A 27,857-nucleotide genomic window follows, 5' to 3' on the forward strand; every position below is an offset into this window, starting at 1 on the left:
ACAGGTGAGTGCCGTCCCCCCAGGGCAGTTCTGGGCTGCTGGGCTGTGTAGGGAGGCTCCCAGTCTGCTGAAATGATGGCTGAATGGGGCTTTGTTAATTCACACTGCTCCACCTTCCCAACTCTGGGACAATCAGCTGAGGTTGCAGGGCTTAGGTGTTCTTTTTTAATTTTACTTTTATTTAATTATTTTTTGGAGTAAGGAAAATGTTTAAAAATTGATTCTCATGATGAATGCATAACTATATGATGGTATTGTGAATAACTGATTGTACACTGTGAATGAATGTAGGGTATGTGAATACATCTCAATAAAACTGTATTTAAAAAATGATGGCAAAAAAAAAAAAGATGGCAAAATAATAACTTTCCCCAATACACAAAACCTGAGAGAATTTGTTGCTAGCAGACCTGTTTACAAGAAACATTAAAGGAAGTTTTAAAGGCTGAAAGCATTATGCCATATGGTAATTTGAATTCACATAAACAAAGAGCAGTGGTAAAGGTAATTATGCAATTTTAAAGACACTATGTGCATATTTTTCTTGTTCTCAACTAACTTTCAGAGCAATTGTCTATAGTAATATGCATATAATGTATTGTTGGGCTATAACATATAGAAATGTATTATATGTGTGATATCTTTGCCAATAACAGCACAAAGGAGGTGGATGGGAAGAAAGCTGTAATGGGCTAAGGAAAAGACTACAGATGGGAAAGTAATAATTATAACAAGGTGCTGCTGGGTTTGTAACATTAATAGATGTAATATGCATTACAATAATACCACAAAAAGTGAGAAAGGGGATTTAGCTATATGGCAGTAGTATTTCTATATATCACTGGAATTAAGCTAGTATAAATCTGAAGCTGATTCTGATAACTTAAGATGTATATGGTAAACCCAATAGCAAAACTCAAAAATATAGTGAACAATAATTTATGAAATTAAAAAGTTACATAAGAAAATATTCACCTAATGTAAAAGAAGCAGTAAAGGAAGAACAGAGAAACTAAAAGTTATGAGACACGTAGAAAACAAAGTAAAATAGCAGATCTAAATCCAATTCTATCAATAATAATATTAAATATGAGTTTATTAAACAATCTCAGCAAAAGGCAGAGATTGGCAGAATGGATAGAAAACAATGATCCAACCTTATGTTACCTACAGGGGACACACTTTAGATTCAAAGACATAACAGATTGGAAAAAAAAAAGGAAAAAGACATATCTTGCAGACAGCAACCACAGGAAAGTGGGAGTAGCTATACAAATATAAGATAAAATAGAATTTAAAACAAAAAATCCTACTAGATATAAAGAGGAATATTTTATAATGATATAAGGGTTAATCCATCAGGAAGATATAACAATTATACACATATTTGCACCTAGTAACAGAGCACCAAAATTCATAAAACAAAAAGTGAGAGAAAAGCAGCTATAAACAATTTAACAACAATAGTTGTAGACTTGTATACCCTACTTTTAATAATGGATAGAACAACTAGACAAGTTCAACAAGCAAACAGAAGATGTGAACACTATTAACCAACTAAACCTAACAGACATCTATAGAACACTCAATCAAACAACATAATATACACTTTTCCCAAGAACACATGGAACATTATCCAGGATAGAACATGTGCTAGGCCATAAAACAAACCTCAGTAAATTTAAAAGGATAGAAATAAGGCAAAGTATATTCCCTGACCACAACAGAATGAAATCAAAAATCAATAGTACGAAAAAATTGGGAGTGGAAATTAAACAAAATGTTCCTAAATGACCAGAGACTGAAAAGGAATTTCAGAAAATACTTTGAGATAAATGAAAATGAGGACACAATATACCAAAACATATAGGATGCAGGTGAAGTAGTTTCTCTAGGCAAACTTACAGCTGTAAATGCCTATAATTAATACAAAAGAAGGCTATCAGGTCCATAACCTAATATTCAACTTCAAGATACTGGAAAAAAAAAGAGCTAATAGAGGAAAGGAAATAATAAAGATAAGAGCAGAAATCCATGAAACAGAGATCAGAAAAATAATAGAGAAAATCAATGAAACAAATTGGTTCTCTGAAAATACAAACAAAATTGACAAATCTTAAACTAGAGTGACTAAGAAAATAAGAGACAGCACTCAAATTACTACAATGAGAAATGAAAGAGAGGACATTACTACTGACCTTACAGAAATGAAAGGATCATGAATGACTACCATGAACAATTACATATAAACAATTTAGGTAATTTAGATGAAATGAACAAATTCCAAGAAAGACAAACTACTGAAACTGACAGGTTGAAACTGACAATCTAAGTAGACCTATAACAAGTACAGAGATTGAATTAATAATAAAAAGCTACAGACAAAGAAATCCAGGTGGCTTCACTGCTGAATTCTACCAAATATATAAAGAATTAATACAAATTATTCACAAACTTTCCTAAAAAACAGAAGAGGAGGGAACATCTCCCAACTCGTTCTATAAGGCCAATATTACCCTGATACCAAATCCAAAGACATCACAAGAACGGAAAACTCTCTTATGAATAATGGATGAAAAATTCCTCAACAAATACTAGCAAATTGAATCCAACAACATATAAAAATAATTATACACCAAGACGATGTGAGATTTATTCCAGGAATACAAAGTTGGTTCAACATCTGAAAATCAATTAGTGTAATTTATCATACTAATAGATTAAAAACTAAATATCATGTGATCTTCTCAATAGACATAGAAAAGGCATTTGACAAAATCAAACACTCTTTCATGATAAAAATACTCAACAAACTAGGAATAGAGGGTAACTTCCTCAATTTGATAAAGGGCATCTATGTAAAACCTATAGCTAACATCATACTTAATGATGGAAGACTGGATTCTTTCCCCCTAACATCATGAAGAAGATACAGACGTCTGGCCTTGTGATTTTTATTTCACATTGTACTAGAGATTCTAATCATGGCAATTAAACAAGTAAAAGAAATAAAAGGCACCCAGATTAGAAAGAAAGTAGTCAAATTCTTTCTATTCGCAGATGACATGATCTTGTATACAGAAAATCTAAAGAATACACTAAAAACTGTAAGAACTAATAAATGAGTTCAGCAAGGTTGCAGGATGCAAGGTCAATACACAAGCAATCAACTGTTACATTGATCCACTTGCAATGAACAGTCCAAAAATGAAATTAAGAAAACAATTCCATCCACAATAGCATCAAAAAGAATAAAATACTTAGGAATAAATTTAAGAAGAGAAGTATAAGACTTACATTCTAAAAACTATAAAACATTGTTGAAAGAAAATAGAGAAGATCTAAATAACTGAAAAATAGATCTCATGTTCATGGATTGGAGGATTGGAGGACTGAACAATAATCCCCAAAGTGATCTATAGATTCAATGCTATCCCTAGTAGAACCCCAAGTGACTCTGTAGAAAGTGACAAGATTTTAAAATTCTATGGCATTGCACAGACCCAAACAGCCAAAGCTTATATTTAGGTCTTTGATCCATTTTGAGTTAATTTTTATGCATGGTGTGAGGTACAGGTCCCCTTTCACTCTTTTGCATATGAATATCTAGTTTTCCCAGTATCACTTGTTGAAGAGACTATTATTTCCCCAGTGAGTGGACTTGGAACCCTTATCAAAAATCAATTGGCCACTCTCTCTCTAACTAAGCCACCTTGGTAGGTGATCTCACTGCCCTCCCCCATACGTGGGACCTGACTCCCAAGGGTGTAACTCCCTGGCAACGCAGGATATGACTCCCGGGAATGAATCTGGATCCAGCATCCTGGGATTGAGAGCATCTTCTTGACCAAAAGGGGGATGCAAAATGAAACGAAATAAAGCTTCAGTGGCTGAGGGATTTCAAATGGAGTCAAGAGGTCACTTGGGTGGGATTTTGAATTTTGCTGAATGCTTTTTCAGCATCTATTGAGATGATCATTTGATTTTTCTCTTTTGATTTGTTAATGTGTTGTAATAAACTGATTGATTTTCTTACGTTGAACCATCCTTGCATGCCTGGAATGAACCCCAATTGGTCATGGTGTATTATTTTTTAAATGTGTCTTTGGATTCGATTTGCAAGTATTTTGTTGAGGATTTTTGCATCTATATTCATTAGGGAGATTGGCCGGTAGTTTTCCTTTTTTGTAGCATCTTTGCCTGGTTTTGGTATTAGATTGATGTTAGCTTCATAAAATGAGTTAGGTAGTGTTCCATTTTCTTCAATGTTTTGAAAGAGTTTGAGTAAGATTGGTGTCAGTTCTTTCTGGAAAGTTTGGTAGAATTCCCCTGTGAAGCCATCTGGCCCTGGGCATTTATTTGTGGGAAGATTTTTGATGACTGATTGGATCTCTTTGCTTGTGATGGGTTGGTTGAGGTCTTCTATTTCTTCCCTGGTCAGTCTATGTTGTTCATATGTTTCCGGGAAATCATCCATTTCCTCTACATTATCCAGTTTGTTGGCATAGAGTCGTTCATAGTATCCTCTTATAATTTTTTAAATTTCTTCGGGATCTGCAGTTACGTCACCTTTCTCATTCATTACTTTGTTTATATGGGTCTTCTCTCTTTTTTGATTTTGTCAGTCTAGCTAGGGGCTTGTCAATCTTGTTGAGCCTCTCAAAGAACCAACTCTTGGTGTTATTTATTCTATTTTTTTTTTTTTTGTTCTCTATGTCATTTATTTCTGCTTTAATCCTTGTTATGTCTTTTCTTCTACTCGGTTTAGGATTAGTTTGCTGTTCATTTTCTAGCTTCTTCAGTTTCTCCATTAGTTCTTTGATTTTAGCTCTTTCTTCCTTTTTGATGTATGCATTTAGTGCTATAAATTTCCCCCTCAGTACCGCTTTTGCTGCGTCCCATAGGTTTTGATACGTTGTGTTTTCATTTTCATTTGTTTCTGTATATTTAGCAATTTATCTTGCTATTTCTTCTTTAACCCACTGATTGTTCAGGAGTGTGTTGTTTAACCTCCAGGTATCTGTGAATTTTCTAGTCTCTGATGGTTATTGATTTCTAATTGTATTCCACTGTGATCAGAGAATGTGCTTTGAATAATTTCAATTTTTTTAAATTTATTGAGGCTTGTTTTATGTCCCAGCATATGGTCTATTTTGGAGAAAGTTCTGAGTACTAGAGAAGAATGTGTATCCTGGTGATTTGGGATGTAATGTTCTATATATGTCTGTTAAATCAAATTCATTTATCAGATTGTTTAAGTTTTCAATTTCCTTACTGGTCTTCTGTCTGGCTGATCACCTATAGGAGAGAGTGATGTGTTGGAGTCTCCCACAATTATTGTGGAAACATCAATTGCTTCCTTTAGTTTTGCCAGTATTTGTCTCATGTATTTGTGGCACCATGATTGGGTGTATAAACATTTATGATTGTTATTTCTTCTTGTTGAATTGCCCCTTTTATTAGTATGTAGTGGCCTTCTTTTTTCTCTCATAACATCCTTTCATTTAAAGTCTATTATATCTGAGATTAATATTGCTACTCCTGCTCTCTTTTGGCTGTAGCTTGCATGAAATATTTTTTCCATCCTTTCACTTTCAATTTCTTTGTGTCCCCGTGTCTAAGATGAGTCTCTTGTATGCAACATATTGATGGTTCATTTTTTTTGATCCCTTCTGCTAACCTATATCTTTTAATTGGGGAGTTTAATCCATATACATTCAATGTTATTACTGTGAAGGCATTTCTTGAATCAGCCATCCTATCCTTTGGTTTATGTTTGTCATATATTTTGTCCTGCTCTCTCTTATTGTCCTTTAATGAACCAATACTGAATCTCTTTAGTACTGAAACTTTCTCCATCTCTCTCTCTCTCCTTTCTTTGTTTCTCTGTCGATAGGGCTTCCTTTAGTATCTCAAGTAGGGCAGGTCTCTTATTACCAAAATCTCTCAGTATTTGTTTGTCTGTGAAAAATTTAAGCTCTCCCTCAAATTTGAAGGAGAGCTTTGCTGGATAAAGAATTCTTCATTGGCAATTTTTCTCTCTCAGAATTTTAAATATGTCATGCCACCGCCTTTTTGCCCCCATGGTGGCTGCTGAGTAGTCACTACTTAGTCTTATGCTGTTTCCTTTGTAAGTGGTGAATTGCTTTTCTCTTGCTGCTTTCAGAACTTGCTCCTTCTCTTCAGTATTTGACAGTGTGATCAGAATATGTCTTGGAGTGGGTTTATTTGGATTTATTCTATATGGAGTTCACTGTGCATTTATGCTTTGTGTATTTATGTTTTGTAGAAGGTTTGGGAAGTTTTCCCCAACAATTTCTTTGAATACACTTTCTAGACCTTTACCCTTCTCTTCCCCTTCTGGGACATCAATGGGTATTATATTTGGACATTTTATATTGTCTATCATATCCCTGAGGTCCATTTTGATTTTTCTGATTTTTTCCCCATTCTTTCTTTTGTTCTTTCATTTTCTGTTCTGTCATCCTCGAGGTCGCTGATTTGTTGTACAGCTTCTTCTAGTCTTGTACCATGAGTATCCAGAATCTTTTTAATTTGGTCAACAGTTTCTTTTATTTCCATATGATCATCTTTTTTTTAATTTACTCTTGCAATTTCTTCTTTATGCTCTTCTAGTGTCTTCTTCATGTCCTTTATATCCTGTGCCATGCTCTTGTTGTTTGTCTTTAGTTCCTTGATTAATTGCTCCAAGTACTGTGTCTCCTCTGATCTTTTGATTTGGGTGTTTGGGTTTGGGTTATCCATATCATCTGGGTTCTTCATATGCTTTAAAATTTTCTGTTGTTTTTGGCCTCTTGGCATTTGCTTTACTTGATAGGATTCTTTTAGGATATGCAGGCTAATTCAAAGACTTATCTCTAATTTGTCAGATCTATAGCTTGGTGGTGTACACTTTCTCTAACTAACCAGCATGTGGCACCCGCAAGCCACCTATTCCCCTCAAAACAGTTCTCCCCAACTTTGATTTGTGGTGTGTGGGGGTCTGATTCTTGTGGGGGTCCAATTGGTGCACCAAGTTTGCATGTGTAATTGGTGCCATGTGCCCTGAATGTGGGGTGTGTGTCTGAGCGGTTAGGGAGGGAGGGTGGCTTTAATCAAACCTCCCAGGTGTTCCTGGAGGTTTAAGGCTGTTGCAAGAGTCTAAGCCTTCAGTTCAGTCTTGCCACTGTTTGTCTCTGCTGCTGACCCACAAGTTCTTGGTACTGGCGTATGGTCCCTGGAACTTCCGAGTCGGTCCCTCTTCCAAGCTGTGCCCTCCTAGGGCCTCTGCTGAGGGAAGGCTGTGCTACCTCACAAGTGTGCACTATCCCTAAAGGGAAGTTCTGGGCCGCAGGGCCGGGTAGGGGCGTTCCCAGCCTGCTGAAAGGATGGCTGTATGGGGTGTGTTAATTTCCCCCCTTTTGTACAGCTCTGCCTTCCTAGCTCCAGGACAATTAGCTGTGGGTGTGCGAAAGGCTATTGCCAATATTGTGGTGTGTGTGCGTATCGCTGGAAACACCTCTCGTTGCACTGGGTTTTTTGGCGTGGCTCTGGGCAGTGGCACTGGTGCTGGGCAGGAGCATTCCCAGCCTGATGGGAAGATGGCTTTAAGGGGTGTGGTTTTTTCCCCTTTTGGCTAACCTCTGCCTTCCTTGCTCTGAGACAGTTAGCAGTGGGTGCGTGAAAGGCTATCGTCCACACCAGATATTGAGGCATACCCACAGGTTGTGGAGACGCCATTCCTGTTGTGCTTCACTGTGCGGTTCTCGCTGCTGTATCTACAGCCGCTTTTGGGTTTTTAAAAAAGAACCAGTCCGACTCCAAATGCCAACCCACGGTTTCCCCACACTGCAGCGTGGCGGCCGAATATCCAGCAGGCTTACTCACTTGTTTTAGAACACAGACTCCAGGCTTCACCAAGTGCACGGTCCCTGTGGATTTAGCAGACCCTGTCCACCTGGTGCATCGCTGGAACTGGTGTTCTGGATCACTTTCTGGCTTTTATCTAGTATTTTTCAGGGAGGTGTTTTTTTGCCCTGTCTCTCCTAACTGCCCTCTTCCGAAAGTCCTCTCTTCTATTTCTTCTTGAGTCAGTGTAAGTTGTTTGTGTATTTCTAGGATTTTTTCCATTTCACCTAGGTTAACTAAGTTGTCAGCATACAGTTGTTCATAGTATCATCTTAAGATCCTTTTTATTTATGTGTGGTTCGTAATAATGTCTCCCCCCCACCCCCAATTTCTGATATTACTTATTTATGTCCTCTGTCTTTTTTTTCTTTGTCAGTCTAGCTAAGAGTTTGATTTTACTGATCTTTTCAAAACACCATCTTTTGGTCTCATTGACACTCTATTGTTTTTATTTTCTATTTCATTTATATCCACTCTAATCTTTGTTATTTCATTCTTTCTGCTTGCTTTGGGTTTAGTTGGCTCTTCTTTTTTTAGATCCTCCATGTTAGGTTAGGTCTCTGATTTGAAATCCTTCTTTTTTTTAAATATAAGAATTTAGAGCTATAAATTCCTTCTCAGCACTCCCTTTGATACATTCCATGTGTTTTGGCATGTTGTCTTTTCATTTTCATTCACCTCAAGATATTTCCTAATTTCCTTTCTGATTTCTTCTTTGACCCATTTTTTGCTTAAAAGTGCATTGTTTAATTTCCACATATTTGTAACGTTTCCAGTTCTCCCTCTGTTATTGAATTCTAGCTTGATTTCATTGTTGTTGGAGAAGATACCGTGTATGATTTCAATATTTTTGAATTTATTGAGACTTGTTTTATGACCTAACATATACGCTATCTTGGAGAATGATCCATGCTCCTTAGAGAAGAATGTGTATTCTTCTGCTGTTGGGTGAAATGTTCTATATATGTCCATTAGATATGGTTGGTTTATAGTACTATTCAAGTCTCCTTTTTCCTTATTGATCTTATGGCTAGATCAGTCCATTATCTATTATTGAAAGTAGTATAGTGAAGTCTTCTACTATTAATCTGTCAACATTTGCTTCAAGCATTTTGGGGCCCTGCTGTTAGGTGCATATATATTTATAATTTTATATCTTCTTGTTGAATTGACACATTTATCAGTATATAGTTGTAATGGGATAAAAGAAATTATATTCGGTGCTTTGTCATCCTGCATGGCTTGGTCTTAAGTTTTCATTTTGAGAGACTACCTCAGTTAGCTCTGTCCTGGGCATAATTGCAATTTTAGCAAGGCCTACACCTCTATATGGTTTGGGATGATAAGAGCTGCCCCTAACTTCTCCAAATAGCCCCTGCTGCTGCATCTCCAAAAGGTTCCTTGCTGCTTCTTTCCTTTTATGCTGCATAATATATTAGCAAGGCCTCTATTTCCATATGGCTTGGATGATAAGAAGCTGCTTTAAGCTTCTCCAAATGGCCTGTGCTGCTGCTGCTTTTTGCACAGTATAGTTTGATAGTTTCAATCCCCAGTATTCATAGGAAGCCTATAAACCTCCCTTCTGGGTCACAGTAAGGGCAAGATCCTGGGACCCACATGTATTCTTCTCCCCCATCCCTGCTCCACGGACCCTCGCAGGAGCCTAGGTTAGGTAAGCCCAGCCTGCTCCTCTGCCACCCTCATTCTTTCCCTCCCCCTCCAGGCCTTTGATCCAACAAAGCTGCCTGTCCATGCATTCTCAGCTGGCTGGCTGTTTTTGCACCTCATCACCCAAAGAACTTTCATGTAACATCGAAAACACTGTCCATATTCCAATTTTTCCAATTGTCCAAAAGTCTTACATAGATTTTCTTTTCGAACAAGAATCCAATCCAATAAAAGTTCACACATTATACTTGGTTGCTTTGTCTTTCTTGACTCTTTTAATTTAGAATAGTCCCCACTTTTTTTTTTTTCAAGACAATTTTTTGAAGAGTGTGGGTCAGTTTTCTTGCATAATGCCCCACATTCTGGATATGTCTGTTTATTTCCTCATAGGGTCATTTAACTTGTTACTCTATCCTTTGGATTTCTTATAAACTAGACATTAAGTCTAGAGGCTTGATTTGCTACAAGCTAAACTTATTTTTTGGCAGGAAGGGGGGGGAAAGAATACCTCATACTTTATCACACAGGAAGCAAATATAAAATTGTCTTATTATTAAAGACGATTTGATTATTTGTTACAATGGTGACCATCCATTGTAACAAACCATATTTTTTCTTTTTGTGATTAGTGTGTGATCCGTTGGATAATACTTTGGTGCCATTTGAATATCCTCTTCTTCATAATCTTTCAACCAATGATTTCAGCACACATTGATGATTTTTGTCTGAACCAATTATTATATTAGGAGTTATAAAAAGATGATTTTATCTATCCTTCTATCATTTCTTCCACATTAATTAGTTGGCACTATTTTTATTCAATGGGTTTCAATCAATTATAATTATTATTCAATTAAATAATAATTTAATTATAATTTAAAAATGGGTTTTAATCAATTATAATTAGCTTACTGGTTCCACAAATAAACTTCAGGTCCAGACTATCAGGGGTTGAAGCCCAGATTTAACATTTACCCTCTGTGTGACCTCTTCAGGTGGCTTCAGTTTCTGCACCTATAAACTAAAGGAAAGTAACTACCTCACAGGCTGTTGTGAGAAGTAAATGAATGAACTCATGTGAAGTGCTAAGAACAGTCCCTTTATGAACTGAATCATGTTCCCCACAAAGACATATTCTAGTCTTAACCCTTTCAGTCCTGTGAGTGTGAACTCATTTGTAAATGGGATCTCAAAGATCTTGTTATGATGAGTCCAAATGAAAGGGTGGGACTTAATTCAATAGGACCAGAGTCCTTATAAGCACAGGAAATTCTGACATGGAGGGAGGACTGAGGAAGAGACAGAAGGAGACAGGCAGCCATGTGACAAGAGGAGAGATCAAGTTATGGATTGCTGGCAAAGCACCACCAGAACACCACAGACTTCAGAGAAAGCACAACCCGCCAAAAACCTCAATTTTGAACTTGCAGCATCTCAAACTGTGAGACAATAAATTCCTGTTGTTTAAGTCAAACAGTCATAGTATTTGTTACAGCAGTCCTGGCAAACCAAGACAAGCACCTAGTACAGAATAAACACCAGGTAGCTGTAGGCTGTCAGTTTTATTTTATATTTGTTACTGAGATTAAAAAAAAATACTTCCAATGCATTTTTACTTTTTGATAATTTGGGTTTATTCTCTGCAGCCTTTCCACCTTTAAGGCTGGGACACAAGGCTGGATGTGAGGAAAACAGAAGGATGATTTAAGGGAAGTTCTTGCCAGAAAGAAAATGGAAGTGGAGAACATTTCCAGTCTTGGGTAGAGAAGGGAAAGATTTGGAGGAGATGACTGAGGTAAAAATGTTGTCTGGAAACCCTAGAAGTTAGCCAGGGAAGATAGTGGAAATGGCTCAGCGTGGTTGTTGGGGAACTGAAAGCAGAGGGGAGTCATGCTGGAAATCTGGGAGCAATCTCTCTGCTCCGACCCCATTCCACCTGGACAGCCTCCAAATATCAGAAAATCGAGATACAGCAGGTCTCCCCTGCTCCTTCAGCCTGTGCAAGAAATCCAAAGTTCCCATGTAACCCTAGGAGGAAAAGAAGAGTAGCTGCAAATTGCAGAAAAATGTACATGCCAAAGGGCTACTGTAGTGTGAGGTGAGAGGATCCTGTATCAGAAAGTTAGGAGGAAACAGACTAAAACCAGAGCCTAGAAGGAAGATGCTGCTGAGTCTCAGAGAGTCAGCAGCTGGGGCAAGAGCCAAAGTGGGAATTTTGCAAGCAGGGAGCCTGCTGAACTCTCTGGAAGCAAATCACTTGCCACCACTGTCTTCCCTCTTTATCTCAGGAAAGTTAACTTTTTGTCCTTGTAATGGGCCATATTTGCCTCAACTCAAAGAACCTACCTACCTCTATGCACACTCCTCATTAGTGTCAAACACAGAAGCTGATCACAGTGCGGGGAAAGAGAGGTAAGGGTTCTGACTTTTTAAATAACAGCTGTATTACGATAAAATGCATATAGCATAAACTCACCTTTTCAAAGTGTTCAATGGTTTTTAATATATTCACTGAATTGTGCAACCATCACCAATATCTAATTTCAGAACATTTCATCACCTCGAAAAGAAATCCCATACCTATTAGTAGCCACTCCCCACTTCCCCAGCCCCTGGCAACCACTAATCTACTTTCTATCTCTACAGCTTTGCCTATTTTGGACATTTCATATACATGGAACCATATAATAACATGTGGCTTCTGTTATTATTAATTATTCTTTAATTAAGGATAATGTTTCTAAGGTTCATCCATGTTGTAGCATGTATCAGTACTTGGTTCCTTTTTATGTCTGAATAATATTCCATTGTGTGTATGTATGTGTGAGTGTAAGTGTAAGTGTGTGTATGCCATCTTTTGTTTATTCATTCATCAGCTGATGGACATTTTTAGCTATTATGAACTGCTGCTATGAACATTCATGTACAAGTTTTTGTGTGGATATGTTTTCATACTCCAAGGGGTGGAATTGATGGATCAAATAGCTCTACGTTTAAGCATTTGAGAAATTGCCAGTCTGTTTTCCAAAGGAGGTGTATGTACCATTTTACATTCTCACTGGCAGTAGATTGAGGATTCCAATTTCTATAATCCTTGTCAATACTTGTTATTATCTGACTTTTTGATTCTTCTCATTGTGGTTTTGATTTGCATTTCCCTGGTGACTAATTGTGGTGGTTTGAAGCTGTTATGTACCTCAGAAAAGGTATGCCAACATTCTGGGACCCAGGGAGGGGAGAAAGCTGGGGAATTCAATATTCACTATGCAAATTTTCATTTAATCCCCTTGATTTTAGTCCTGGACTCCTGACTTCAACTGCTGCCCTCAACTTTTGTTTTTGTGGGGATTAGAGGAGAGGCTGAGAATAGGGCAAGAGATTTAGAAATCTTCCTGTCTTTCAGTCTTCATGTTTTCAGTATCACTTTCATTACCACTTCCAGAGTTACATGTTGTGGCCAATTCCTGAGCCTATCTGGGGATCTGTGGTATAAATCAGGTTGATTTTTTTTGCTTTTCCTGTCGTCAGTTTAGGATTGAACTTTTTCAGTCTAGTTAATTACAACTCATTCATCTGCTTTCCAGCTTTCACAACTTTGTTGCAGTAGTCTTCTTTTGTCTTCTCTTTCTCTTACTAGGTTCATTTTATTTACTATCATTTTAGTGGGCTTTGAGGAGGAAATAGAGGTGTTCAATCTATTATTTTAACCAAAAACAAATTACTTCATTACATGGTTATGCATCTGTCCTCCCCATCAATGTTAATATCTCAAGATTATATCCAAATGTACAAAGTATATGTCAATGCATATTTATTTAATTAATTAAATAGATTTAAAAGAGATTAACTTCTTGACTATGGTTTTCTGTATATACAAATAGGAAAAGTAGGTCTGTGTCCCAAAGGAGAGAAAATTCAGTGCCTGTTTTTAGGTCTGATGGTGAGATCTCTAGTTCATAATGGGCACACTATTATACAATTATTCTATTTTGTATAAAACCCCAGTGATGATTCATTTAGCTAATTCCAGACAATCTAAAATTTTAGAACCAAATAATTAAGAGCTTATCTAGTAGATTCCCTTCCCTCTGGCTGAAAGCATCTTCAGTCCATTATAGTCCCAGGAAGAGAGGCTGGCTTATGGTATGAAAAACTGGAGAATATCAATTCTCTGACTCAATATTATACAAAGAAAGATACGATAAAGAAATAAGGCAAACTAGAACTGCTCTAGATCCTTAGACACTAATTATCACCCATATCTGTGAAGGTCCTGAGGCTACCCCTGTATTTTCTGTCCTTTTCTGGTCAAGAGAGAGTCAAACATCAGAGAACGGAGGGCATGGCCTGTGGGGAGCCCTAGTGGGTGAGTGGTGAGCGGGTCCAGCACCTGAGATCTCTCTCCTGACTCATGTCCCTTCTTACCCAGAGATCTTGAACAAGGATTACTTACTAGGCCTCCTTGTTGTGCCAGGTTTTTTGCTACTATGATAGATAACTACCTTCACACAAGAATGGCATGTGATGTCTGACATAAAAGACATTAAAACAGTTTAAAAAAACTTTGGAAAATTCTCTGAAAGAACAAAAATAGAAAAAAAATTAGACCTTTTTATTATGGAAAATTTCAAAGCATAAACAAAAGCAGTAAAATAAAGCCCTACTCACTTACCATCTAGCTTTAATAATTATCAAAATTATGCCAATCTTTAAAAATCTATTCTAGCCCTATTTATTCTTGCTGGAGTGAGTTAAAGCAAATTTCAGACAACATTTAATTTTCAACCATATACACTTTTAAACAACCTCTAATTGTTAAGGACTTTAAAATTTTTCTTGCTTTTTTATATAAAACCACAATGCCATTATTAACCTTAACAGAAAGAACAATTCCTTAATATCATTTAATACCCCAGTCCATATTCAAATTTCCCAGATAATCTGAAATATGTCTTTTTACATAACATTTATATCTTCTTTGAATCAAGAGCCAAAATATGGTCCATCCATTGCATTTGGTTCATGTATCTCCTAAGTATCTTTTAATTCATAATGGAAACTTTATTTTTAATTTACATTATTACACGAGCTTGCAAATGAAGGTAGACATATAAAAAAGCTCTGCTTTGCTGCAGTGTCAGCTTGACTTTAACCTGGTGTTTTTCCAAAACATAAGTGCTCTTGAGGCATGTTTTTCATGGGTATGTACTAGCATAGTGTTCCTATCAGTCATGTTAGAATTAAACAGTTAGCTATGTTTAATATAACTGCATTCTGCCTTATTTACTAATGCAACTAATAAGACTTTGGAGACTTTTGCTTAGGAAATTTATGCGTATTTAAAAATCTCCGTTACATAAAAAATTATGAATCCATACTGTAGAATGTAATGACGGTACAATTAAAAACATGGAAACTAAGTTTAATAATAAACATATTCATTAGGTTAGGTATGATTTTAGAAATGCTTTAAAGCAATTATTTCAGGTAGTTTTAGTGGGGTGAGAATAAAAGAGTTTTCTGAAGGGCAGAATCTCTTGCTCAAGAAGGACACATACAATCCAATGCTTCTGGTCATTTTATCTGTCCCCACCTATTCTTCACATTTTTAAACCTCTCCTCCTTTAGTCCTACAATCAGGCACAAGCCTTCCCTCTCCTGGTTCTCTTCTCTTCATATTCAACCAACATTTATTGAGCGTCTGCTATGTGCCAGATGCATTATAAACTAGATCTCACTTAATTCTTACAACAGCCTAGGTTTGGTGAGTTGATCAGGATCACCAAACTCTGACGTCCATGCTTTTGCCAGTCTCACATTGCTCTCAGGCTATTTATTGGTAACTGGGTTAGTTAAGAGGGGTCAAAATCAATACCAAAAGAGGTTACAAAGCATTTCAAACTGGATCAATACCTGCTCCATGGAATCCCCCGCAGACATAGAGCTTCCCGTCCACTGCTCCTGCATTAGTAGAATTGGTTCGCAGGGAGAGGAGAGGACTTGGCATGGGAGGGCCCTCTCTCCAAAAGTCCCCATCAGGGTTGTAGATCTCCACAGCATCAAGACATTTTCGAACCTGACCCTTGTCTTGACCTTCGCAGCCAATTCCACCTATAGAGAATGATGAACAGAAATGAGATGAGCAAGGACGGAAAGTCCATCGTGGATAACAACCCCTCCCTGCCATGGTATGTATCACAAGTTTATGGGCCTTTGACTTTCCTCTTTATTGCATGGTGCTACCTCTAAGATAATTTCTAAGCAATAGTGTTGTCTACTAGTTGCTCCATAGCCAAATGTAATGCCATTCTTATTCCTAACTGCTCGTGTTCCCTCCGTTTGGACTTATACATGAGGCTGGTTCCACTAGAGGCCTTATAGTCTAAAATATCCAACAGTGGTCCAAAGAATGAGCATCCCTTTAAAATAAACATTTCAGGTTTGAATGTGAGGGACTCTGACATCTGTCTACCTGTTGATGGTTAGGAATTATTTTGCTGATCTGCCTGGTTAGGGATATGTCCTTACCATCCTTCAACATCCACACCCTCTCTCCCTTTTTTTTCCTAAGTTGCAAACATCTTTCCCAATTAGGGAAGGGACATTCTTTGACAAAATTTTAGGTTTGGGGTCAAAGAAAGGTCTCAAACCCAAATGTCCAGTGCATCCTCCATTTTGTACAATATATTCATTCAACAGATATTCAATGAGTGTCTATTATATGCAAGGCAATGTACTAAAGTGATAAGGAGTATAAGGCGTTGTTTCCTGCTCTCAAGAAAATTAATGGGGTAGAAGGGGCCATGCATACAAAGAAACAGAATAGAAGGCATCATGACAAATTAGATTCAGAAGTCAAGAGAGATTGTAAGAAGTAACAGAAATATCGTTTACATAATTATGACTTTATGCAAAACCTCCATGGGAAAAGTAACTGTATAAGAATCTCTAATCCATGTAATGAGAAACTCAAATTTGTAGGCTTTTTGTTCTCCCCTCCTAAGTCCCAAAATGAAATGTCTTAAAGGTCAGGGCCACTACTTCCTGACCTAAAGGATATTTCCCAAGACTGAGGTGAATTCCAAGGAAGGAGAGACATTCCTTTCCTTACAGACACTCATTTCATCAATGACCTAATTCCATCCAGTCCTGTTGCCTCAACTTCTTGAAGAACCCAAAAGACTTTACAGAGCTGGCCTCCGGCTAAACCAGCTCTGTGTCATGTAGACAGGGTCCCAGAATACTCATTGAGGAATGTTTTCTGGTATTTGGATATTGTTCACAGCAACATCAAAATCCAAACCAATAGCAGCTTTATGCTATTTATCACTGGGGAATTAACCAGACACTGTCTCATGGCATTTCTTTTATCACCATTATTTAACACTCTACCCATCACTGCACTAGTCAGACTGTATCTGTTTTCCTATCTTGTTCACTACAGTCTCCAGCCCCCAGTACCAGGCACAGTGCCCTGACCCATTGTATTTCTGGAATGAATAAGAAATTTAACTCCTCACGCTTTCCCTGTCTGTCCACATGGATGTACTGTAAGCTCATTGATGGCAAAGGTCATTCTTTAATATAATTCTTTAGTTTTTCATAGTCCCTGCCACACAGTAAGTGCTCAATTTATCCAAGAAGTTTGTTGGTAACAGCTTATTTTCACCACAGTTGGGGCTTATGCCAGGCAGAAGAGGTGATGAAGAGGACATTCTGGAGGAAAAGTCTTTTTCTTTTTGCTGATGGAGCCTGGCTTGTTTCCTGACACTATATGAATCTGGGGGCTGCAGCTATAAACTCAGGAAGCTCTTAGCTGCTTTCTCTCTCATCTGACTGGATAAATAATTTATCCCGTTACAGTGCCAAGTCTGGGTTGCAATGTTTCCAAGGAGGGGATGCAGTGGCCTTGGTTAACTGCACAGCTTTGCGCTTTATGGGTTCTCTTTCAATGTGGCACGGTGGTAGCCAGAGATTTCTTAGCCCAACAAGAAGTAGAATTTCCTATTTTGGGGACAAGGGGGCCTTAAAGAAGAGGATTTATCTGTAGCAATTGAGCCCAGCAACCATCCATCAGGTAAACATAAGATGATTTAGTTATCTGTTTCTGCAAGACCCAGCAGAGATATATTTAGGCTGGCTTATATTTATAACCACTTTAAAATATAAGTGGAAGCAAACAGGTTAAATGAAAGTCCCTGGAGAGTTAGGTGGAGGCAACCAAAATCCTGAATCTAACTCAGAAGTTTTACAGAAAAGCCCATTAGAAAAGCTTTCCCACTATAAGGCATATTAAGAATGGATATTAATGTCTTGATTTTTGGAATTATTAGTGCTTGTCATTTTCATCGCTCTGTCACCAAGTGTATTTAATTATAATGTTCAGCTCTTAATCTACAAAACGAATGTTTTAAATATGCTCCCTTTCTATTTGGTTGGCAGACAAGTTTACATGTTCTACGCAAGGGGAAAAGGGCTTACAGGCCACTCTGCCTTTGTTTCTGACTACGAATGCTGGAACACATTCTCTGTCTTACTTGGATGTAATTTCACCATCAAGTATACTTTCAGCATCACTCTATTAGCAGCAGATTTAATGAGCTTCAACTTAAGGTGAATCCTGATTAGATAAATAATCAAATAAAAGCATGATTAATAAGTCAGCACCAGCACTACAAGAGAAAATTCTTTAGATGAGAGAATTCCTAGGGTAGGATCAGCACCTCTTTAGAATTTCAATGAGATACCTCCGTATCTTTAATTTACATGCTATCAGAACGTATGAGACTGACTTTTTCTTTATTCAAAAATGAGTGAATGAATAAAAATTATCTTTATGATTCATACCCAAATGCAAAATATATTCTTTTGGGGGTTGAGGGGGTGGGGGGAGAAGGTTACAGAAGAGAGCAGTGCTTCCCTCTCCCCTTTTTCATTTCTTCAAATATCAATACCCATTTATTCTTGTGTTAGGCTATTCTAGACTCTTTCCCTTCTGTGGATTATGGGAGTAAACATCTCTCCCAGTACAGGGGGAGGTTCTAACACACAAAGCCTGGCAGAGACCTGGCTGACGGCAGAGAAAGGAGAGCACTTGTGCTTCTCTGATATTCTCCAAGGACGTGTCATCCACTCTGCCCTTGAATACACTGGTCCCTGGGCTTCCTGAGGGCCTTCTGCCAGCAGAATTGCCTCGAGGTAGCAGGCTTATTCTGTTCTCCTATGGGTGTGTGGAACATATGATCCAAAATAGGAGGGGGAGAATCACATTCAAGGGATACTGTAATAGTTCTGACAAGCTCCCAAAGTTGCTTGCATTGCTAAGCCAGCCTTAGAAATACATACACACACACACACATTATATATATACACATAAAATTACTGTGATAGGCTCCCTTTGTGTCATGGAAAAAGCATGTGGGCTTTTAGGAGCAGACAGACCCTAAGTTCATATTCCTGTTTCACCACTTACTAGGTGGACAAATTGGATCAATCTAATTTCTCTAAGCCTCAATTTTCTCATCTGTAAGTTTAGGATGATAAAACCCATCTCATAAATTGTTGCAAAGATTAAATTATTAGGTGACCACATGAAGGAGGAGGAGGGTAAGGGAGAACTTGTGTACCTATTCACAAGTATTATTATAGGAATTTTCTTTTATGTATTTATTCTCATTTACTGCATGTAAATAAAATGGCTAGCAGGTAGTAGGTACTCAATTAAGTGTTAATTCCCTTTCTCTTTCATGTTCTAGGATGTTACATAGGCAAACCAGTGTTTACTGAAGTTGCTGAAATCTTAGATTTGATTACTGTAAACATAATTACTTGCTATATCTATAATTGCAACTTACTAATTTTATGGTCAAATCTATCTTAAAGGCTTCTTTTTAGTTGGCTAGAGAGAATCAGATGGTCAAAGAACTGAGATTTAAGCCGAGCTTCCCACTCAGCTGAGGAAAAAAAAATTTTGATGTGATTTAGAGTAACTTGCTTAGTTATAAAGTTCGAGAGAGGCAGGAACTGTCAAGTGGACATCATGAAAGGCAGAAAAGGATCTTGCAGTCTGTAGGCTTCCAGAAGTAAAACTGCTGCACGCATCTGAGTGCATGGGCTACTCTCTGACTTGCATGTTAAATACAATCCATTCACTGCTAATACAAAACTTGTGACAATTTGTTCTATTCTTACATAAGTTCTCAGGCTTCTTTGATCTTTTCAAGGCTCATTTTATAATTCCGGATTTGGGGCCTAAAATCATAGAAGACCTGAACCTAGCTACTTGTCCCTTTCTATAGTCTAACACAGGGTTCTCAGTTATTATTCAGGAAAAAAAGTCCTTCAGGACAGGGTTGAAAGCAGGCTTACCTGCCTTTTACCACATTTTGTGTTATGCTAGACTATGTTAATAAACAGTGTGTTTCTGGTATAGTCTTCAAAGTCTTGGGGCTCATAAAACATGAACTGATACTCTTCACTTTTATTAAGGCCATTCTCTTTACCTGCTAACACATCACAGTCCTTTAGCCTCACCAGGCTAAGAAAACACAATCATCTTTCTGCATCTTTTTTTGCTATCCAAAACAGATTTCCACAAAAATTAAATTGAAAGAGATGAAAAGGAAGACCGAGTTCCACTAGTTAAAGCTACTACTTGATTCTGGAGGAAAGATGGAGTGTTTGAAATGTCTTATAATTTCCAAATGGAAATGTAGTCAGATGGATAGTAAGTTCTGGACCTGAGACCTGGGTGCCAAATATGCTGCAAATACAAATTGTTGTCCCATCTGATTCCAAATAACCCTTCTGTTATTTGGGCTTTATGTCTCATCCCAGATTGGGTCTCACCGGATTTCAATACTAGTGTGTCAAGTCTAAGCCTTACCTGGTTAGTTCTTTCAAATCCTGGAGGGAATGGCTAATTCCCTAGTTTTTTAGTTTCCTAGTTTCTTTTCCTAGTTTCTTCCACATCCCTCTTCACTAGCTTATCCTGCAGGGTCCCCACTAAGTCTTGAGACTGAGCTCATAAAGGGAGAACAAAGGTAGACGCTGGGAACAGTGGAAAGGAGCAAGCTTAGAGGATGACCTGTAGATGTCACTACAGGTTAGAGGCAATAGGGACTGAGTCAAAGTCCCAGATGAATGTCACCACTGTCCTCCTTGATTCAGTACCCTCCATATCTCATCATCACCTCATTCTGTTGATTTTACCTTCTCAACATCTCTCATATTTAGCCCTTCCTTCTTTGCTCGTGTGTATTTCTCTGCCTAGAATAACCTCTTCTTCCCATCTTGAACTTGACAAACTCCTACTCCTCTTTTGAGGCTCAGCTTAATGAAGTCACCCTCTGAAGAAATCTTTTACATCTCTCCACACAGAATCAGCCATTCCCTCCTTTGGGCTCCCACAGTCCTCTAACAGATATCTATCAAGTTTCCTATAAAAATATATTACTCTTATTTATTTATGGGTATGTCTCCCTATAGATCAGACTGTAAGTTTACTGAGGGAATAATGCTGCCTAATTCATATCTGTGTCCCTAATACTTTGTACATTGGGTTCAAAGAGTCAAGAAAGAAAATTTAACTGAACTTATGAATGGATTAGCTCTGCAGCCTCATCCTTGGTATCTTTTTTCTTATACTTTTTTTCAGTCAAAACAGAAAGCAAAGATTGGCTTTTCAGAATGTGGCAAGCCCCGGGTCAAGAGAGGTGAAAACTCAAGATCTGGCCAATTATAAAAGTCATCTGCTTAAGGATATAGGAATCTCAGCCCAGATATTGAGAGAGATTGTTGATGTGAATCTGTTGTTGGGCTCATCTTTTCCCCCCAGACTTGCCTGCCTGATGAATCATTAATCTCTCCAAACTTGGGTTGGACCTAACCTAATAGGACATAGGCCAAGTTTCTACTAATACTTTTATGAAGTGGCCTTGCAAAGAACTATTAATCCAAAACATTCTGTCATTTAAAAGTGTAAGAGGAGGCGGGGCAAGATGGCAGACTGGTGAGCTGTATGTTTTAGTTACTCCTCCAGGAAAGTAGGTAAAAAGCCAGGAACTGCGTGGACTGGACACCACAGAGCAATCTGTCTTTGGGCATACTTCATACAACACACATGAAAACGTGGAACTGCTGAGATCAGCGAAATCTGTAAGTTTTTGCGGCCAGGGGACCCGCGCCCCTCCCTGCCAGGCTCAGTCCCGGGGGAGGAGGGGCTGTCAGCTCCAGGAAGGAGAAGGGAGAATTGCAGTGGCTGCTCTTATCGGAAACTCATTCTACTGATTCAAACTCCAACCACAGATAGACTGAGACCAGACACCAGAGACTCTGAGAGCAGCCAGCCCAGCAGAGAGGAGACAGGCATAGAAAAAAAACAACATGAAAAACTCCAAAATAAAAGCAGAGGATTTTTGGAGTTCTGGTGAACACAGAAAGGGGAAGGGCGGAGATCAGGCCTTGAGGCGCATATGCAAATCCCGAAGCAAGGCTGATCTCTCTGCCCTGTGCACCTTTCCTTAATGGCCCTGGTTGCTTTGTCTATTAGCATTTCAATAACCCATTAGATCTCTGAGGAGGGCCGTTTTTTTTTTTTTTTTTTTAAATCCTTTTAGCTTTTTCTAAAACAATTACTCTAAGAAGCTCAATACAGAAAGCTTCAAAAAATTGAAATTTGGGCACGTCAAGTCAAGAGCAGAACTAAGAGAGCTCTGAGACAAAAGGCAATAACCCAGTGGCTGAGAAAATTCACTAAACAACACAACTTCCCAAGAAAAGGGGGGTGTCCGCTCACAGCCACCATCCTGGTGGACAGGAAACACTCCTGCCCATCGCCAGCCCCATAGCCCAGAGCTGCCCCAGACAACCCAGTGTGACGGAAGTGCTTCAAATAACAGGCACACACCACAAAACTGGGCGTGGACATTAGCCTTCCCTGCAACCTCAGCTGAATGTCCCAGAGCTGGGAAGGGGGAGCAGTGTGAATTAACAGAGCCCCATTCAGCCATCATTTGAGCAGACTGGGAGCCTCCCAACACAGCCCAGCAGCCCAGAACTGCCCCTGGGGGGACGGCACTCACCTGTGACATAGCACAGTCATCCCTCAACAGAGGACCCGGGGTGCACAGCCTGGAAGAGGGGCCCACTTGCAAGTCTCAGGAGCCATACGCCAATACCAAAGACTTGTGGGTCAGTGGCAGAGACAAACTGTGGCAGGACTGAACTGAAGGATTAGACTATTGCAGTAGCTTTAAAACTCTAGGATCATCAGGGAGATTTGATTGTTAGGGCCACCCCCCCTCCCCGACTGCCCAGAAACACGCCCCACATACAGGGCAGGCAACACCAACTACACACGCAAGCTTGGTACACCAATTGGGCCCCACAAGACTCACTCCCCCACTCACCAAAAAGGCTAAGCAGGGGAGATCTGGCTTGTGGAGAACAGGTGGCTCGTGGACGCCACCTGCTGGTTAGTTAGAGAAAGTGTACTCCACGAAGCTGTAGATCTGATAAATTAGAGATAAGGACTTCAACTAGTCTACAAACCCTAAAAGAACCCTATCAAGTTCAGCAAATGCCACGAGGCCAAAAACAACAGAAAATTATAAAGCATATGAAAAAACCAGACGATATGGATAACCCAAGCCCAAGCACCCAAATCAAAAGACCAGAAGAGACACACCTAGAGCAGCTACTCAAAGAACTAAAGATGAACAATGAGACCATAGTACGGGATATGAAGGAAATCAAGAAGACCCTAGAAGAGCATAAAGAAGACATTGCAAGACTAAATAAAAAAATGGATGATCTTATGGAAATTAAAGAAACTGTTGACCAAATTAAAAAGATTCTGGACACTCATAGTACAAGACTAGAGGAAGTTGAACAACGAATCAGTGACCTGGAAGATGACAGAATGGAAAATGAAAGCATAAAAGAAAGAATGGGGAAAAAAATTGAAAAACTCGAAATGGACCTCAGGGATATGATAGATAATATGAAACGTCCGAATATAAGACTCATTGGTGTCCCAGAAGGGGAAGAAAAGGGTAAAGGTCTAGGAAGAGTATTCAAAGAAACTGTTGGGGAAAACTTCCCAAATCTTCTAAACAACATAAATACACAAATCATAAATGCTCAGCGAACTCCAAATAGAATAAATCCAAAAAAACCCACTCCGAGACATATACTGATCACACTGTCAAACATAGAAGAGAAGGAGCAAGTTCTGAAAGCAGCAAGAGAAAAGCAATTCACCACATACAAAGGGAACAGCATAAGACTAAGTAGTGACTACTCAGCAGCCACCATGCAGGCGAGAAGGCAGTGGCACGATATATTTAAAATTCTGAGTGAGAGGAATTTCCAGCCAAGAATACTTTATCCAGCAAAGCTCTCCTTCAAATTTGAGGGAGAGCTTAAATTTTTCACAGACAAAGAAATGCTGAGAGAATTTGCTAACAAGAGACCTGCCCTACTGGAGATACTAAAGGGAGCCCTACAGACAGAGAAACAAAGACAGGACAGAGAGACTTGGAGAAAGGTTCAGTACTAAAGAGATTCGGTATGGGTACAATAAAGGATATTAATAGAGAGAGGGAAAAATATGGCAAACATAATCCAAAGGATAAGATGGCCGATTCAAGAAATGCCTTCACGGTTTTAACGTTGAATGTAAATGGATTAAACTCCCCAATTAAAAGATATAGATTCGCAGAATGGATCAAAAAAAATGAACCATCAATATGTTGCATACAAGAGACTCATCTTAGACACAGGGACACAAAGAAACTGAAAGTGAAAGGATGGAAAAAAATATTTCATGCAAGCCACAGCCAAAAGAAAGCAGGTGTAGCAATATTAATCTCAGATAAATAGACTTCAAATGCAGGGATGTTTTGAGAGATAAAGAAGGCCACTACATACTAATAAAAGGGGCAATTCAGCAAGAAGAAATAACAATCGTAAATGTCTATGCACCCAATCAAGGTGCCACAAAATACATGAGAGAAACACTGGCAAAACTAAAGGAAGCAATTGATGTTTCCACAATAATTGTGGGAGACTTCAACACATCACTCTCTCCTATAGATAGATCAACCAGACAGAAGACCAATAAGGAAATTGAAAACCTAAACAATCTGATAAATGAATTAGATTTAACAGACATCTACAGGACATTACATCCCAAATCACCAGGATACACATACTTTTCTAGTGCTCACGGAACTTTCTCCAGAATAGATCATATGCTGGGACATAAAACAAGCCTCAATAAATTTAAAAAGATTGAAATTATTCAAAGCACATTCTCTGACCACAATGGAATACAATTAGAAGTCAATAACCATCAGAGACTTAGAAAATTCACAAATACCTGGAGGTTAAACAACACACTCCTAAACAATCAGTGGGTTAAAGAAGAAATAGCAAGAGAAATTGCTAAATATATAGAGACGAATGAAAATGAGAACACAACATACCAAAACCTATGGGATGCAGCAAAAGCAGTGCTAAGGGGGAAATTTATAGCACTAAACGCATATATTAAAAAGGAAGAAAGAGCCAAAATCAAAGAACTAATGGATCAACTGAAGAAGCTAGAAAATGAACAGCAAACCAATCCTAAACCAAGTAGAAGAAAAGAAATAACAAGGATTAAAGCAGAAATAAATGACATAGAGAACAAAAAAACAATAGAAAGGATAAATATCACCAAAAGTTGGTTCTTTGAGAAGATCAACAAGATTGACAAGCCCCTAGATAGAATGACAAAATCAAAAAGAGAGAAGACCCATATAAACAAAATAATGAATGAAAAAGGTGACATAACTGCAGATCCTGAAGAAATTAAAAAAATTATAAGAGGATATTATGAACAACTGTATGGCAACAAACTGGATAATGTAGAAGAAATGGACAATTTCCTGGAAACATATGAACAACCTAGACTGACCAGAGAAGAAATAGAAGACCTCAACCAACCCATCACAAGCAAAGAGATCCAATCAGTCATCAAAGATCTTCCCACAAATAAATGCCCAGGGCCAGATGGCTTCACAGGGGAATTCTACCAAACTTTCCAGAAAGAACTGACACCAATCTTACTCAAACTCTTTCAAAACATTGAAAAAAATGGAACACTACCTAACTCATTTTATGAAGCTAACATCAATCTAATACCAAAACCAGGCAAAGATGCTACAAAAAAGGAAAACTACCGGCCAATCTCCCTAATGAATATAGATGCAAAAATCCTCAACAAAATACTTGCAAATCGAATCCAAAGACACATTAAAAAAATCATACACCATGACCAAGTGGGGTTCATTCCAGGCATGCAAGGATGGTTCAACATAAGAAAAACAATCAATGTATTACAACACATTAAAAACTCGAAAGGGAAAAATCAATTGATCATCTCAATAGATGCTGAAAAAGCAGTTGACAAAATCCAACATCCCTTTTTGATAAAAACACTTCAAAAGGTAGGAATTGAAGGAAACTTCCTCAACATAATAAAGAGCATATATGAAAAACCCACAGCCAGCATAGTACTCAATGGTGAGAGACTGAAAGCCTTCCCTCTAAGATCAGGAACAAGACAAGGATGCCCGCTGTCACCACTGTTATTCAACATTGTGCTGGAAGTGCTAGCCAGGGCAATCCGGCAAGACAAAGAAATAAAAGGCATCCAAATTGGAAAAGAAGAAGTAAAACTGTCATTGTTTGCAGATGATATGATCTTATATCTAGAAAACCCTGAGAAATCAACGATACACCTACTAGAGCTAATAAACAAATTTAGCAAAGTAGCGGGATACAAGATTAATGCACATAAGTCAGTAATGTTTCTATATGCTAGAAATGAACAAACTGAAGAGACACTCAAGAAAAAGATACCATTTTCAATAGCAACTAAAAAATCAAGTACCTAGGAATAAACTTAACCAAAGATGTAAAAGACCTATACAAAGAAAACTACATAACTCTACTAAAAGAAATAGAAGGGGACCTTAAAAGATGGAAAAATATTCCATGTTCATGGATAGGAAGGCTAAATGTCATTAAGATGTCAATTCTACCCAAACTCATCTACAGATTCAATGCAATCCCAATCAAAATTCCAACAACCTACTTTGCAGACTTGGAAAAGCTAGATATCAAATTTATTTGGAAAGGGAAGATGCCTCGAATTGCTAAAGACACTCTAAAAAAGAAAAACGAAGTGGGAGGACTTACACTCCCTGACTTTGAAGCTTATTATAAAGCCACAGTTGCCAAAACAGCATGGTACTGGCACAAAGACAGACATATAGATCAATGGAATCGAACTGAGAATTCAGAGATAGACCCTCAGATCTATGGCCGACTGATCTTTGATAAGGCCCCCAAAGTCACCGAACTGAGCCATAATGGTCTTTTCAACAAATGGGGCTGGGAGAGTTGGATATCCATATCCAAAAGAATGAAAGAGGACCCCTACCTCACCCCCTACACAAAAATTAACTCAAAATGGACCAAAGATCTCAATATAAAAGAAAGTACCATAAAACTCCTAGAAGATAATGTAGGAAAACATCTTCAAGACCTTGTATTAGGCGGCCACTTCCTAGACTTTACACCCAAAGCACAAGCAACAAAAGAGAAAATAGATAAATGGGAACTCCTCAAGCTTAGAAGTTTCTGCACCTCAAAGGAATTTCTCAAAAAGGTAAAGAGGCAGCCAACTCAATGGGAAAAAATTTTTGGAAACCATGTATCTGACAAAAGACTGATATCTTGCATATATAAAGAAATCCTACAACTCAATGACAATAGTACAGACAGCCCAATTATAAAATGGGCAAAAGATATGAAAAGACAGTTCTCTGAAGAGGAAATACAAATGGCCAAGAAACACATGAAAAAATGTTCAGCTTCACTAGCTATTAGAGAGATGCAAATTAAGACCACAATGAGATACCATCTAACACCGGTTAGAATGGCTGCCATTAAACAAACAGGAAACTACAAATGCTGGAGGGGATGTGGAGAAATTGGAACTCTTATTCATTGTTGGTGGGACTGTATAATGGTTCAGCCACTCTGGAAGTCAGTCTGGCAGTTCCTTAGAAAACTAGATATAGAGCTACCATTCGATCCAGCGATTGCACTTCTCGGTATATACCCGGAAGATCGGAAAGCAGTGACACGAACAGATATCTGCACGCCAATGTTCATAGCAGCATTATTCACAATTGCCAAGAGATGGAAACAACCCAAATGTCCTTCAA

The 27,857-nt window shown here is 38.3% G+C and overlaps 1 protein-coding gene across 5 annotated transcripts in view; it reads right to left on the reverse strand.

Annotated features, from left to right (window-relative positions):
- The window catches only part of KBTBD12 (kelch repeat and BTB domain containing 12), a 105,264-nt gene that overhangs the window by 18,506 nt on the left and 58,901 nt on the right, over window positions 1-27,857 (reverse strand). For all 5 annotated transcript variants that reach the window (XM_037803177.1, XM_037803182.1, XM_037803164.1 and 2 more), the window contains one exon: window positions 15,490-15,687. In XM_037803177.1, coding sequence (XP_037659105.1) covers window positions 15,490-15,687 — 198 coding nt within the window. The remainder of the gene's footprint in view (window positions 1-15,489; window positions 15,688-27,857) is intronic.

The sequence above is a fragment of the Choloepus didactylus genome, chromosome 1, assembly GCF_015220235.1.
Source record: "Choloepus didactylus isolate mChoDid1 chromosome 1, mChoDid1.pri, whole genome shotgun sequence".
NCBI classification, from domain to species: Eukaryota; Metazoa; Chordata; class Mammalia; order Pilosa; family Megalonychidae; genus Choloepus; species Choloepus didactylus.